The sequence below is a fragment of the Nesoenas mayeri genome (assembly GCF_963082525.1).
Source record: "Nesoenas mayeri genome assembly, chromosome: Z".
In the NCBI taxonomy this organism is placed as follows: domain Eukaryota; kingdom Metazoa; phylum Chordata; class Aves; order Columbiformes; family Columbidae; genus Nesoenas; species Nesoenas mayeri.
In genome coordinates this window covers 13,504,933-13,520,851 of record NC_137542.1, presented here as the reverse complement: position 1 = coordinate 13,520,851, position 15,919 = coordinate 13,504,933, and the positions used below count along the sequence as shown (strand labels likewise).

At 48.5% G+C, this 15,919-nt stretch overlaps 1 protein-coding gene across 2 annotated transcripts in view; it reads left to right on the top strand.

Annotated features, from left to right (window-relative positions):
- B4GALT1 (beta-1,4-galactosyltransferase 1) overlaps positions 1 to 15,919 on the top strand; it is a 202,947-nt gene that overhangs the window by 15,370 nt on the left and 171,658 nt on the right. The window contains exons 3-6 of one of the 2 annotated variants that reach the window (XR_013923537.1): positions 4,665 to 4,852; positions 6,234 to 6,356; positions 7,893 to 7,997; positions 8,572 to 8,857. Coding sequence is in view for 1 of the 2 variants with exons in the window: in XM_080362697.1 (XP_080218823.1) it covers positions 4,665 to 4,852; positions 6,234 to 6,356; positions 7,893 to 7,997; positions 8,572 to 8,707 (552 nt within the window). In the remaining variant the exon portion in view is untranslated. Of the gene's footprint in view, positions 1 to 4,664; positions 4,853 to 6,233; positions 6,357 to 7,892; positions 7,998 to 8,571; positions 12,011 to 15,919 lie in introns of those variants that run through there. The other variant, XM_080362697.1, reaches the window with a different exon arrangement.

The window sequence follows — 15,919 nt, the reverse complement described above, 5'->3', positions numbered from 1 at the left end:
AGCCAGTGGAAAATGTATATTATGCTTCACCCTCCGCACTCCACCCCTGGCAAAACCTAATTCCGATGCATGGAGTAGTGGTTGTTGTATCTTTCAAATAAATTTGAGAAGAGGACACGTGGCTGGGCACACTTTCTGTAGTGCCCATTTGTTGCCATACAAGCTTGACTTCATCACATGAGGAGGCAGTGGTGGGTTTGTGGCATCTGCCTCAGTCCTGCTTGCTCTCACCATTACCCATGTGCTCTCCAGCACCTTCAGCTGCTGCCACTGGGGTGCTTAGGTCTAGAAATGAGTTTTCTCGCTGCATTTCAGCCTGTGCAAATGCTCATAGAGACAGACAGAAGTTTGGGAGAAGGAAGACTTAGCAAATTCCCTGAAAACTATGCAGTTGTTCAAGCGTTTTCCACTGGCCCCTGGTGCTGCCTGCAATGTCCTTGGCAGCGATTTTCCAGAGTGTGTGTGTGAGTGCAGAGTGGTTGGGGCATCACACTTATTCATGTTATTTTGCAGGGGGTGTCAGGACCCTCAGGTATGTGGGAAAGGAGGGAATTGTCCATGGCTCCTGCGTAACCTCATTGTGGTGGGAGAGGAGAGTTTCCTCTGTGTCCACTCTCTCCTGCTGCCTGATGCAATGGTGCTGATGCCTCAAAATACCCTCTGGGGAAAAAGCAAAATGTCTTCTCGTGTCTCTTTATGGCCCTGGAAATCTTTCTACCTGCTCAAGTCCACCAAATCGTGGACATTCATGTGGACATCGTGTGTGTGGTTCAGGCTATTTTGGGGCATCCCTGACTTAGCTAGCAGTGTCCTGTTGGAGGTGATAGCTCTCTCCTTGCCAGCCAGAAACATGTATCCTCACAATTACCTCCCTGAGACCTCGTGAGTTTAGAATCCATATGAGAATGATGCAGCCATGGGTCCCCTGCTGTGCTGTCTGCAGGAGGAATCAGAGAGCTGCCTCCTATGTGAATGTGGGAGGCAGGACAAAATTGAGACAGATGACTTCTTGCTGATTTGCAAGCCCTTTAACTTGAGTGACAGTTCCAAAAACCTCAATTTTATCTGTCTGGCAGCAAAAAAAGGTAGCATCATTGGGCAGGTCTGGCCAAACACAGCAGATTCAGCAAAGATAAGGGATGGAAAGTAGAAACACCTGGGTGTTCTTTTGCTCAGGCTGATCATCACTAGGTGTGAGGAGGCGTCAGCATTAGATCCTGCAGGACCCAGGCAGCAGGTTTTCCCCCTTCAGCCAGTCTCTCATGGACCAGAGAATGGGGATGGACTTGGGCATGCTGGGAGAGACATAGGGAGTAAAATCATGAACCAGAAAGAGGTGCTGGGCACCAACTCTGAATTTAGACATGAATTAAGTTTCAGGACAAGAGAACATAAGGAAAAAAAAATTCAGAAAAAAAGCAAAAACGTGCTTGGACATTTTCCGGTTGAAAGCCTAGGAAAGACACGGAGGCTGCATCTAGTGCTTGGCTGCGTTGTCGAAGGAGCAGTCCCCTGTGCACTGCCTAGCCCTTCAGGATGATGCTTCTCTGTCCAAGCAGGCCTGAACGGGACCATTTCCTTGTGGCAAATTACAGGGAGACTCCTTGGGATGAGGAGCTGCGGAGCAGAGGCAAGGGCTGGAGGTTTCTTCAGTTCTGCTTTGTCTGCTCTCTCGAGGACCGCCTGTGGCACTGTGCCCTGTGCTGACCGGGGAGGGGACAGCAGCGCAGAAGGGAGATTTCCCAACTCTGCCTTTTTTTTTTCTTTCAAAAACTTGGGGATCAGTCGGAGATGGAAGCTGGCAGCATGTTTCTGAGTTTTGAGAGATATGAATCTCATATACTGCAAGTGTGCCGGTGCTTCCACATTGCCTTAGGTAAAGAAACAGAGCTTTCTGCAAAAAGCAATACCTCTTGCCAGTCTTTTTTTTGCTTCAATACATGCTGTGAAGCTCCGCGTACCTCCTGGGACAGAAAACCAGCCTCCTGTCCTCAAAGGAGTCACAACTGGTAACAGCATTGCAAGATTTGCTGCATGAGCTACTGGCTCACTGTAACATTACTAAAAAAATGGCTTGGAGAGGTGGGTTCATTGAGTTTTTTTGTGTGTGATTTTTGTGTCTCCTGAAGCCTTCTGGAACCCCCAGTGTGAAGCTGTGTAAGCATTTGGGAGGAGGGCGGCTGTGCCCCCGCGAAGTGTTTGCCGTGTGTCTGGTCCCTCTCCATGCGTGGGGCCTCGGTGTGCGCTCTGCCGGCGTCCGATGGGTGAGGTGGTGGTCTTGGTCTGGTCACTGCCTTGTGCTTTGGGCGTTTTTCGGCAAGAAGTTTAAAAACCCAGCTCCTGGTAGCATTGTTAATGCCTAAGTGTCACCCAGAGGAGTTAGAGGCTGCCTGAAGGTGTGGGTTAATTATGGCTGAGCTTCTGCTGGTAGCAAAATGGTTGTGAGGTAACCTTTGCCTTGAAATTTCATTATGAAAAGCGCAGCCAAAGGGTGTGAAATGAGGACAGGCTTTCTAAGCTGGAGCCAGGAGGTGCTTAGTGGTGTGAGCACATTGCACTTTGCTCCAGCACTGGGAGAAGTCACCCTTGGGACTACAGAGCCAGGCATGGCTTTGGTGCTGAGGGACCTGAGGAGCACTCGGCCGCTGGGGCTGGGCAGCCCCCTTTGCAGGGGAAGAAACCCCCCCCCCGATCCCACAGCCTCACTCAGCCGCTCCCTCTCCCCAGCCTTTTTCTTTGACTTGCCTTAATTTTCTACACTCAAGTTTTTACTGCTCTTGCTTATGCATGATGGTGATCATCTTCCCACCACCTTAGTTACAGTGTGAACCTTTTTGTTTCAGGTGAGGATGCTGAGAATTTGCTCAGATCCTCCTCCACAAAAGCTCACTCCTCCCTGTGAAGTCATTTGTGCCCCAGGCAGGTGATGAATGCTTTTGAAAACCTTGATTTGACACTTGCATGTTAAAACCTTCATTTGAAAGATATTTGTGGCTGTTTCAAGAACCTGTGTTGGCTTTCCAGCCGCAGGTCCATTAACTGGTCAGGATTAAACAGTTTCCAAAACGATTATTTATTAATCAGGCAAAGCCATTTGGGAGGAGGTGATGTTTTAAGCTTCTGTTCCTTGGGCACAGTATTTTAGCCATCCTTGATTCTCATCCCATGCTGATTGTGGGTACTGCAGGGTGGGGGAATGCCTTGCACAGTGGGAGAGTCCTTTGGCTTGACACTGTTCCAAGGGTTTGCAGGAGGAAGGGTGGGATGTGGTAGAAAAGATTTAGCAGTCTTGGTTTACAGGCTGGCAGAAAACTTCAGCCTCCTTCAGTGGTGCCCTATGAGTCCCCTTCTGCCTGCTCTGTTCCCCTGCACAGAGTTTGGGTTTGAAGCTGCTGCTGCAAAGTTGGGTCTTAGAGTGGAAATCTTTACTCTCAAACCACTGGTATTCTTGGGTTTGTGGGTATGATGTGTTGTTTCTTTCTGAAAGTTCTCAAGCAATTTGCAAGCCTATACTTGTGCTCAAAGCCACGTGTGCTTTTCAAAGGTCTCTGCCTGAGAGAAGCCAAACATTTCTCTTTGAGCGCCTCGTTGCTTGGGGAGGAGAGTGGAAGAGTTTCCTGCCCTGCTGTCTGCAGGTCCCTTCATTAACTGCACCTGCCCTGGGACAAACGTGCCCTGCTGCGGTGTCAGCTCTTTTCAGGTCCTTCCCATCATGGTGACAGCCCCAGTGAGGCCCCTGGGTGGGATGGTGGGTCACATCATGCTGCGGCTGGCAGAGCAGCAGCAAGGAAGGGGCTGTGCACCGTGGCAGGTGGCAGCGTGAACCATGGACCTTCTGGGAAGCAGCACACACCCTCCTGCCATCCAGGAATCAAGGCTGTGTCACTGCCACGTGTGGAACCAGCAGTGCCTTTTTCTGGGAAGCGTTCTGCTACCACATGTGCCTGGCTGGGCAGGGCTTGGCACAGGAGCAGGAGCGAGCGGCAGGGTGGCAAACCTTGGCTCCTGGTGCTACCTCACACTATGCAAACTGATCAGGTGTACTCACACATGCTGCTGAGCAGAGGCCACGCCGCAGTTCCACAGCCCTGTTGTGGCAGAGCTTAGGAAGATGGTGCTGAAGTCCTGGCCACAGAAAGGTTTTGGTCTGTGATCATTGCCCTGGCTGTAAGCTGAAGCATCACCAAGGTTTCTCTCTGTAGCAAGGGTCCATTCTTACAGAGGAGCTCATCTCTCTTTGCTTGTCTCCACTGCTCCAGGAAGCCCCAGCTGCCTGTCCTAGCAGTCTGTGAACTTTGTCACAAAATTCAATCCCAAAATGCCTGTGTGTGAGATGGGACATGGGGACCGCTCAGCATTAAACCTGCCCTCTTGGAGCCTCCCACCACAGGAGAAGAGCTGAGCTGGGGCCAGCCTTTCCTCAGCCATTTCGGCTGCCCCTGCATTCTGCAGCTGGCTCAGATGCCACTGTCCCATGGGCGGCATTCTGGGGGGGCCTTGCTGCAGACTTGGTTTTGGGGGAGTGCTCCGGCTCGAGCTCAGTCTATCACAGGCATGCCAACCAGTGTAGTGACACTGGCGTACAGTGACAGGTAAGAAACTGCTGATGTCAGCTGTTAAATTTAAGTCACTTAACTCTTTTTTTTTTTTTTTTTTTTAATTAGGATGGAGAAGAAGAATTTAACCGTGCTAAACTGCTGAATATAGGATTCACAGAGGCTTTGAAAGAGTATGACTACGATTGCTTCGTGTTTAGTGACGTAGACCTCATCCCAATGGATGACAGGAATACCTACAAATGTTACAGCCAGCCACGGCACCTCTCTGTATCCATGGATAAATTTGGATTTCGGTGAGATTCCTTTTGGAGGCGCATTTTGTTCCGAATATTGCTGTTAGCCTAGCAGGCCAGGCGAAGCATTACACATCCCCACCCAGCACTGAAAGCATGGGAAAATGTCTCTGGCAAAAGCCTGTTTTGGCGTGTGCATCCCTGCAGGGAGCGGGTGGCTGCGAGGATGGGCTGGAGGGGAAGAAGGAGGAGAAACAGCGCTGAGCAGTTTATTAAAATTCACAGCTTCTGCAAAGCAAAATGTAGGGCGAGGAAAAACTAAAGAGCCCATCATTTTGCAGATGCCTGCCTATCCCTTCTTGTGTTTCAGGCTGGAAGCTGGAAGACAGCTAGTGTTTCCAACCAGTCTGAAAAGTGAGACACTCTCATGCAGTGAGAATTATGGGCAGCTTTAAAAAGACTGCATTGGATGCTATTTTAAGAGAAAATGAAATATTTTTGGCTGTTCTGTTTCGGGCCACTGAGGGATCTGCCTTGGTATCTGAGAGCAACACAAAATGCAGTGCCTTTCAGCATACATTTGGGTACAGCAAGCTGCTGCAAAGAAAAACGTGTCTTGCTTTTCCTTTCTTGTGTATGTTTGGGTTTTTTTGGTTTTGGGGTTGTTTTTTGTATCCCAAATCCTCAAGGGGGAGTTTTAAAGCTCATCTGTAAAGTTAAAATCAGTCATGACCCCATGGTGGCCAGTAGTGCTGAAGATAGAGCAGTGGTGTTGCTGGCAGGACCCCCGCACATCTCCGCTCCAGACCTCAGCTCTGCCTGGCGCAAGGCTGTCGCTGCAGCAGCTGCTCATTTTTCTTGCAGCTAAATGAGGCTTAGAGCAGAAATGCAGACACAGGGTTTCTTACGCTTGCTGAAGCACAAACAAGGTCTGCGGTAGGGCCCAGTGGTCCCTGCCTGGGCTCTCTCCTGGTGCTGTGGGTCTGAATGTCATCTGTCCCCAATAGCCTGGTGAATTGCTCTCCATTTTGAGCCAGAGCTGGTTGTTTTTGTGCAAGGCGAGTGGTGGAGCTGTAGGAAGAGGAGGCTCTGTGGGTCCTCCGACTCCTCGCTGAGCTCTTGCCTCTCCCAGGACACGCAGTCACCCATCTGTCCTTTGGCAAGGTGACATGTATCTCACTGGTTTGTCCTTTGAAGACATTGTACTTAGTGAAAGTCTACAGCTGCTGCGAGTTGTAAAATAACTTCCTGGCTGTATTTGGAACTGAGCCTACCAGCTCTGTCTGCCTGGTGTGAGCCCAGGGCACCAGGACACGTGCTGCTCCCTGCTGCAGAGAGGCACGGGGCTGACTCACCGTGGGCTGGCGTAAAGGGCAGCAGTAAGCCCTTTTCAGGTGGGCAGGCTGCTCCTCCTCTAATGACCTTTTCTTCCTGCTTCCAGGTTGCCTTACAACCAGTATTTCGGAGGTGTGTCTGCCTTGAGCAAAGAGCAGTTCAGAAAGATCAACGGGTTCCCAAACAATTACTGGGGCTGGGGTGGTGAAGATGATGACATTTATAACAGGTAAATAAATACCTGCTTTGGCACCCAGGGTTCCTCCAGGGTGGGGACGAGCCCAGACCTGTTGCTCTTGCCTGGTTTGGGGGGTGCAGGGTGTCTTTTTGTCCCAGCCATGGGGTGGGGAATGGTGGTGGTACATGAGCAACCTGCTGGCTCAGCAAAAGTGTGTTCCTGCTGGGTGCTGGCACCCAATTTTGGAGCTCTCAAAGTATGCTGGGGAGGGGGTCCAGCTGGAAAAATCCCACCCCTGTGCCTCACACACATTGTTCAGCTGCCATGCAGCCCTGCAAGCACACAGGCCAGTGCATGGGTTGGAGCAGTGCACTTCTGGGTCTCCCAGCACTGGCCGAAGGAAGGGGATTTGGGATTCCCAGTGGGATGGAGAAGACCTTGACCCACCTAGCCCTGTGCAGCCCGGGGCTTGCCTGGGTCTGCAGCCTCATAGCGGATCCCTTTGTTCCCAGGGAAGCTTCGCTTGTCAGGCTGCGAGCAGCTTTAAATAACACCAAGAGCTGTCGGTTCCTGCCTGAAAGGAAGCTGAGCAAGGCTCAGAACTGCAAGACAGGAGGAAGGTGTTTGCACAGGGCAGGCAGGGACCACCCGTCCCTGAATACTGGGGTGAGGGGGATGTGGAGTTGTGCTGTTTCATGGCTATGCATCCCCAAGGCAGTCACTGTGATTTGGGAAGCCCTCTTCACTTTTCTCGATGGCAAAACCGGTATGTGGTCTTTTCTCTGGGCTTTCCAAACCCTTCTGGGTTTCAGGGAGGTTCTTCGTAAAAGTGCTTGTACCCTCCTGAGGTTCAGCAATTCTGTTCAATAAATCAAGCAAGGAGCAACCTTCCAGTGGGGCAGCACGTTGAGAACAAGTTGGTAGACTTCTCTTTTTGGGGCACTCAGGTTTTGAGGAACAGAAGATGCTATGTAGAAATGAAAAGGGAGATGCAGAAAGGAAGAAACCACATGTGTTTTCAGCATTGGTGTCCATGAAGTGCGGGTGCCTTGCAGAGAGCGTGCAAACAAAGACAGGCTGCCCCTGTCCTGGCAAGTCCCAACTGGGACCCTTGTGGCTCTGACTGTGTGTCATACCCCCCTCCCCATGCTCCTTCACCACCATTCACTTTGTTTTCTACCCAGCACTGTAGTTTTCACATCACAAAAAACGAATGCTCCTCTGGCTGCTTTCCAGATAGGTTACAAACTAGATGCCTCCCATTCAAATTCCAGTCTGCAGCCTGGGGCAAGGTTGGTGCAGGCACTGGAGGAGCTGGCAGTGCAGGTGAGGGTGTGGTGAATTAGCAGATCCTTGGTGCTGGCAGGGGGATGTCTCTTGTTCTCATGCTGATGTGCCTGCACAGAAAGGGACTGGCCTTCCCCCCTTTCAGTGTTAGCAAGCCTGCAGTTGCGCTAGCTGCATCCTAAAAGAAAAAGGGGAGGGATGGGCAAAACCGCAAAAACCAATGGTCATTTGGGGAAGGTATGGCAGAGCATCCCACATCCGTCACCTATCATGGATGTGTAATGTACTTGTTTTTTACAGGCTGGTGTTTAAAGGCATGGGGATATCGCGTCCGGATGCTGTCATTGGGAAGTGCAGAATGATCCGTCATTCCCGGGACCGCAAGAACGAACCCAACCCCGAAAGGTGTGTCCTCCAGCCCGCACCAAATTCCAGGGGCGCCCCCTAGCCTTGCCGATCCGGCTGCTTGGCTTTCCTCTGCCCTGCACAAAGCCTGATGGCAGGAAGCCTGCGGCCATCTCCTCCCTTGCTGACCTCTGTTCCTTAAGCTGTAACTCGCCCCCTTCCTCCAGCCAGTTTATTTATTTCCTTATTACAGACCCTTTCCCCCAGATTTTTATGGCACCAGTCCCTCTCTCGCTTTTTTTTTTCTTAAATGCAGCGAATTAACCTCTGAGCAATTCTTTCCAGCTTGTCTTTAGTGTGTAAAACCTGTACAATAGTGCAGAGCTGGAAAAGGACCTGTGTGATTTAAAAGCCTGGCTGCTTTTTACTGGCTAAAATTTGACTCTGTAGAGATGCCTTTGCCCGCTGCTCAGGCTGGCCAGTCTGGAAGTTTACAGTACCCGTACTAATACACATGTTCTTAAAACTCTGAGATGCTGCCTGAGAGGCTATAAAAATGTCCTGTGAAGTTCGGCTTGTTTAAACTTTTTTTTCCTCTTTCTTTGTTTTTTTTTTTTCCTTCGCCATTCTGCAGGTTTGACCGAATTGCTCACACAAGGGAGACAATGAGCTCTGACGGCTTAAATACATTATTCTACAAGGTGTTAAGAACTGACAAGTACCCTCTGTATACAAAGATCACAGTGGATATTGGCTCGCCAAAGAGCTAACATCACAGACTCAAGAGAGACCTTGCCTATGTTGCCCAGGACACTTGGCCTCACTGATGCTTTATATCTGCTGGTTTTGTAACAGTTGCAATGAACAAAAAATAAGGGCCTCTTTTGGCATGCCAAAGCGTCTTCAGATTGTTTGGACAAGTGCTTTTTTTTTTCATTCCAAACTTGACTTTACACAACTTTCTAGCTCTCCATTGTTTTGTAAGTCCAGAAGCTGTACATAAGAGTTGTAAATATTTAATTTGCCAGAAAATGTTGAATCTGATCTATTTGCTGCAGTGCTCCCCATGTTGAGTTAATTGCTGGACCTAGATTTTACTGATTACAACTGTGATGCATCAGCAATTACTGCCCATTTTATTTTGATATTTTAAATGAGGTGGATGAAACATTCCTTTTAATTCATTCCTGGTTTTACTTTATGAAGGACTGTAAAATGCTGCTAGAATTGTATACGTTTACTCTTTGCATTAGTTTGGTTTTTTTTTAATGGAGACAATATCTTTTCTTTTTTTCCTCATAGTGACCAAAATAGACATCTTCTCTGTGTGCAGAGCAAGTGTTGAACAATCAAGTCTGGATTCAATGACTGTCATTATTATTTTTAGTCTCAAAGGCGGCTTTGAGTGAGTTGAGCCAGAGTTAGCCAGAATCTGCCAGTGTCCTCCCTGCATGAGGTGGGAGCTACACAGATGGCATCTAGAAAAACCACTGGCTTCAGATAACCTTACTTCTGGATGTAATAGTGACTTTTTGCCTCAGCACAACACCAACCTGTTTTGTTTGGGGTTTTTTTGTTGTTGTTTTTTGGGGTTTTTTTTGGGGGGGGAGGGTAGGGGAGTGGAGGTGAGGTGTTTTGTTGAATTATTTTTTTCGGAAACAAAGATTAATTGATTTAATTGCACGATGAAATTATGGCCTTAAAATGTGCTGACACTTGTTAACGGTGGTAGAAAGTTACTATGCTATTTAAACATTGTCTGAAGCTTCCTAAGAACTTTTTTTTCTTGCAAAGTCATGCATAAAACTTGAATTCACATATTACTTTTGTTGTTGTAACATTTTAATAACTTTTTAAAGTAATTTGTATATCATCATCAGTATATTTAATACCAGATTAAACTAGGGTGCAGCATAATAGAATATGATTCAAGGCATCCTTTATCTTCAGACCGGTAGGCTTTTTATGTGCATCATTATATATAAGCCATGTATTATATTTGCATATTTGTTCATGAAATCTCCTGCGGTGCTGAGCTATTCACAGCAGGGCTGACACCTAATCTATTTGCCTTCACCTAAAGGCTGTTAAAATACATGTCCTCTATCGGGAAACTCCTTTCTGATTTTCTCGGGCTTTAAGGGACATGCACGTTTTGGAGTACTACTTTTTGTCAGTGCACCAGGGCACTACCTGTATGTACAGACACCCGTCTTTTCCTTCCTGTGACCATACAAACACCTCAAGTGCTGACACCCTCAGAGCTGGTTTAAGCGATTAAAGCTCTCAGCCAGAACTAAGAACTGAATTCCTTCTGGGGAGTACTTTGCCACCAGCTCTGACCACAGCAATTTGCACTTCCTTGGCCTGTGCTGAAGGCTATTGAAATCAGGGACACTGCTCCTGTTATTGGGGATCATCTTCAGCACTGCCTCTTTTTTTTTCTCGCCCTCCTCCCTTTCTTTTTTTGTGGGTGTGTTTTTTGTTTTGGGTTTTGTTTTGGTGTTTTGGGGGTTTATTTTTGTTGATTGGTTGGTTTGGGCTTGGGTTTTTTTTTTGTTTGGCTTTGTGTTTCTTTTTGTTTTGTTTTGTTTTCTGTTGTTCATACCTGAAGGTTTGCTGAACCCTTGGGCTGCAGGGGTGGGATCCTGCAGGGGCCGGGCGACAGTGCGTTTCTTCTTAGGCCAGCAGTGGCTCAAACTATGCATGGAGATGTTAATTACTAGGGAGACACCTAGCTGACTTTTCAGTCTCACTTCCAAAAAGTGTTCCACCTCCTTCACTTAAAAGTTGTTGCTCTCCAGACATGCTGGTCCAGTCGTGCTGTGGGCCAGTGAAGTTGGGCTCACATGGAGCACGAGCGAAGCACAGGGAAGCAGCCTTGTGTCTAAGAGCTGCTCTCTTGTGCTTCTTGTTGCATAAAAATATTGCATGTTTTTGGCAGGTCAAGCTCCAGCTCTTAGATGCTAAGGGGTACAATAATTTTTTCAAAGGTGCCTTAGAAGCAGGGCCCCACTCCTACAGGTGGCAGATCAGCATCAAAACCCATTGAGGCTCCACTGAAATCCTAGCTCTTTGCAGAGAGCACCTGGCTATTGTGCTGAGCCTTTTATAAGTTGAAGAATTGGGACCGTCAGCTGTAGCAGTGTCTGTCTGCTAACAGGCTGTGCAAAGGGGCTACCTGTTGTAATTGGTTTGTTGTTGGGTTTGGGGTTTTTTTAAATTTTTTGTTTGTTTGTGTGTTCGGGGTGGTTTTTTTGTTTTGTTTTTGTTTTTTTAAACTTGCCTTAGGATTCTCTGAAGATTAGAAAAACGTTAGTGTAACAACTCATTATCTCGCTGTACGCCGAAATCATTGAATGTCATGGAGGTGGTGTGAATGCTTGTTTCTGGCTCTTGCAATCAAAGGTTTCTACATAGGTGCCTTGAAAGAGGGTAGAAGTGGAAACTGGAAAACCAGGAAACCTGAAAAACATTTTCAGCAGAGAGACGTTAGTGGTGCAAGAAGCTGCCGCTTAGTTTCTCTTCCACTGCTAAAGCCACAAGCCATGTGAAAGACGAAGCTGCCTTTCGTCGCTTGTTTCACCCTTCGGTGCTGACCTGTGATTTCCACATCTCTTTGTCCCTGTGTAAACTGTGTTGGTTGAACTCACAAAATGCCCTTGACTCAACCTGGCCATGAAATTTCTCTCCCTGGGATTTTTGGGGGCCTTTTCTACAAACGCTCATGTTGCACAGAAGTGAATTCTGGCCATGACCTGTGGTTGGTGGTGGTTTTTCCTCTGCCGTACCAGTAGGAACATTCAAAATGATACTGTGTGCATAATGGTTGAAACCCAGAACAAATGGCTGCAAAGGAAATGCTAGTGCTCGCTTTCTTTGGGATTACTGTTTGCTTGTTAGGATGAGGGAGGGTCCTGGCATGCAGCTTTTTCCCTGGGATGTTCCTTGTGTACTGGTCTTGTGCGTTTCCTGTAGATGATTTTGCTTTTGCATTTTTATCATTTATATATCAACGGGTGTATAATCCAATGTCCCTACTTTACTATTGATGTCAAATAAAGTATTTTCAGTTATGATGTCTGGCAGCATTACTCTGAATTACCCTTCTGGCTGGGTGCATCTCTGGCCGATGGGGGTAACTGGGCCATGCCTTAGTCGCCTTCTGTTAACCTTCTCCAGCTTTTCCCCTCTCTGGCTGCTGTCTGCACCCTCCCCATCACCTCCCCACATCCCACCCCCCCCGGCCCTGACTGGCTTTCTGCACTGCAGAATTTTTACTGGCATTAGAGAAATAAATCTAAGAGTCCCCAGATGACACCAGAAAACCATAGGGATGTTCGTTTACCTGTGGGTAGGGGGACAGCATACAAACCCCTCCTGAAAGCAGGCAGGGAATGCAAACCGTCATCCAGGCTGTTGGCTGCTTGGGGGAGACAGATGACTGCTTGCTCCCTGGGTGCTTGTGGGTTTGGCTGGAGTGTGGACATGGAAAGTCATTCCTGGGAAACTGATGCAAACGTTTGCCTGTGTTCTTGGCACTTTCTCATTAGAACAGTATCTGTGGAAGAGATCTTTCTGGCTGCTGGAGTCTGGCTAAGGCCAGGCAGCTGGTGTGAGGTCCCCAGGGCCCTCCAGGGAGATGTGGGCTTGTTCCAGCTGGGACCAGCTACCAGCCTCTGGAGCCCAGCTGGCACAGGGGCCAGAACATCACCAAGCTCCTACGGTTTCTCAGAGCTGTGTTCTGAAGACCGAGGGCTCTGGAAGAGGACAGTGGCCTCTGCCTGTTTCATCTCTCCAGAGCTGGCTACTGGGACACCGAGGACAGTGTCAGAGCATCATATGGAAGTTGCCAGCAGACCGGGGTGCAGCAGACTCTTGGACAGGGACATAGGTGGTCCCTATGGCACCCTTCATTGGCTTTTGGACCCTGAAAGCCATTGCACAGGAATTGTGGGTGTTTTCTTCTCATGATTCAAAGTTTGGCATCTACAGGCAGAAAAATCATCTGAGAGGGACCTTCCATTTTCTCCTACTTCTGTCCCCAGGGTATTGAGCTGTTTCTCCCCTCTTCTGCTCAAGGGTGAGGAATGGGCAAGAGTCACCCAGCTCAGTGTCTGGAAGAAGCCCTGTGTGGAAATTTTGTCCCTTGCTGACAGAAGCAGCTGAGAAGTGTCAGTAGGATTTCACCCTTCTTCCCACTGGTTAGCAAGGCTTCTTCTGCATAAGATCAGCGTGTGGCTTGTAAAGAATCCCTTGACTCTTTTGTTATGAGACCATACTTGCTCTAGCAGACTTCCTGTCCCAGCTCCAGCTCCACCTGCCTGCCAATGACCAGGATGGGTGAGCAGAGATCTCTGACATTTATCCCACATTTTTACTGTGCTACATGTTGCAGTTTCCCGGTGCATAAGGGGGGGGAAAAAAAAAAAAAGGGATGCTGTTAGAAGGAAGAAGAGGACTAAGCTGGAGTTAATGGCCCTTTTCACCCTTTTGGAAGGAGTCTGAAGTGGGTGTGATCGCCCTTTGCTCTTGCTCTGCATCTCAAGCACAGCAGTGCTGACACTGGATCCATTCTTATTTTCCTACGTCCTGTTTGCAGGATGCCTGTGCATTTGAGGACGATGCACCCGTACAAGACTTCTGTTTTCTGTCTATCTGAGTCAACAGCCCCACTCCAGGAGCCTGTTTTCTGTCCACTGCTCTTGATGTTACTACCAGCAACACAGATATTACTGTGCAGAGACAAGATCTCTGCAGAGTCAGAGCTGACTGGATTCTCAAGCCTGCACTAGGTCTTGCAGTGAAGAACCGAGTCGGGTAAACAAGGGACTGGGGTTAAGTCCAAAGCCTGGACATGTGGACTTTTCCTGCTTACCTTCCTGCTGTTCACATGCTTGAAAATGATCTCCAAGAAGTCTTGCTCCATGACTTTTCCAAGGATGGAGATGTTGCTTAAAGACTACTGACTGCTGTTCCCAGTTGCCATGATATCCCACCATGACTGACAGCAGCTTCACTCACATCAGCCAGCGCTGTTAGCTCCTATGGGGCAGTGCCATCCACTCCAGTAGACAGGAGTAGGGTCCAGCTTACCTAAGCACTCCTCAAACCTCACATTCGGCCTTCCCATCTCCTTCCCAAACCATGCTGGTGAATGCAGATATCTGGGAGCAGGCTTTGCCTGTGGAAAGGCTATAAAAATCCATTGATCATTGTAGTCTTTTCCATATTGTCCAGCATCGTGCTATCTCCTCCATCTGTCAGTGGACAAGCATATTCCCCAACTCCTACCATGCCTGTAGAGTCCTGTTGTACTACCCTTGATGACACTCACTAGTCTGAGCTGTAGGTGGTCTCAGACCTGCCAGATACCACCTTGTAAGTATCCAAGCAAGCAATATTTATCACATTGTTTTGCTGTCTATTGTGTTTCCCATTCTTACATGCATCCTTTTTTTTTGTTTGCATTTTAGTGCAAGAACCTCCATTTTAGTCAAGCAAGACTTCTACCAAAATTCCCTGTCTTCTTGCAGAAGGGAAGGCTTGGGAGATTCATAATGGACAGTGTGAGAAACCCCTTCCCCTGGAGGGTGCTGCAGCCCTAGAACAGCACAGTGTTGGGGGGCGGTGGGTCTCCATCCTTGGGAGCTTTCAGGATGCAGTCAGCAGTTCCCCAGCTGTGTGACCAATACAGAAACAAACCAGCCCCTCGGGAGCAGTGGGAGAGCACAGTCCCCGTGCAAAAGGACACTGCTGCTTTGGTGGCCATGAGCTTGGGCCATGCATGATGCCAGCAAGCCTGGAGAAACCTGCAGGGTGCTGCCAGAGAAAGAGCATGGAGCCAAAGGGTTGCCTGTGCTTTCCAAACCCGCTTTGCACTGTGTTTCAGAAGCCAAAACTCAGCATGGTATTCACCACTGTGAGCGTCTGCCCAGCTGCAAGAGAGAAAGGGAGGAGCTGTCAAGCTTTCCACGCTTGGGTCCAACTCACCCAGAGCTGGCAAAGGGATGCTAAGCCCATGTCTGGGAGCATTTCTTCCAGGCGTCTGTGGAGGTGCTGGCTGCTGGCACATAGGACATTGCAATAAGAGCTTACAGCCTGGGGATTTTTACACTCTTCAGCTTTCTCTTGAGAGGGAGAATAAACAGCTCGGTCAAAAAATGGAAAACATTGGCAGACTCCCATGTGAAACAGAGACAAGGCTCAGAAGTCATCCCACAGCAGAACCCCACCAATCAAATGCCCCAGTTTTCTTTTTCCAAACCACAATCTGGAACAGGAAAAAAAAAAAAAAAAAAAGAAAAAACAAAAGAAAAAAGTCACCATCACCTTATCTCTTTCCCATGGGATTTAGCGGCCTCTCTAAGGGAAACGCACTGATGCGAGTCCTCGCAGGGAAGAGTGGTGCTGGTGAAGGGGGTCTGGGGTCAGAGCATCACTGCGGAGCCAGGATGTGTTCCAGCAGCCTGGGAGGAGATGTCTCTGCAGGATAACTATTGTCATCCCCATTTCCAGAAATTCTCTCAGGAGATATGTGCGCCCAAGGAAGAGCTTGACACGCCAGAGAGAAGACCAGTGCTGGAGAAAACCAGCTTTGAGGGGAAAAGATATTATTTTTCTGTTGGTGGTCCAATTTCTTTGCCTTTCTGACAGCAGCATGACCACAGCAGATGTGTTGTTCTTACAGAGAAGGCAGAGTTAAGCTCAACCCAGGCACTGGGGTCTACGTGCAGTTCATGCATCCACTCACTCAGCATCCATGTCTGGGGACATGCTCGAGAGAAGGAGTGCCAAGGCTGTGTGAGGACATCAGTGACACAGGTGAGATGGCGTGTGGAGGTGAAACAAGTCCACGGATGCAGCTGTGCTCTCAAAATGTCTGAGTTTTTCCCATTTCAGGTAGAAAACACTGACTTTCTGCTTGTGTCTGTGCAACTTGCTTTTTCATGCAGCTGCTTAAAGTTTTCAACATGTTTTCC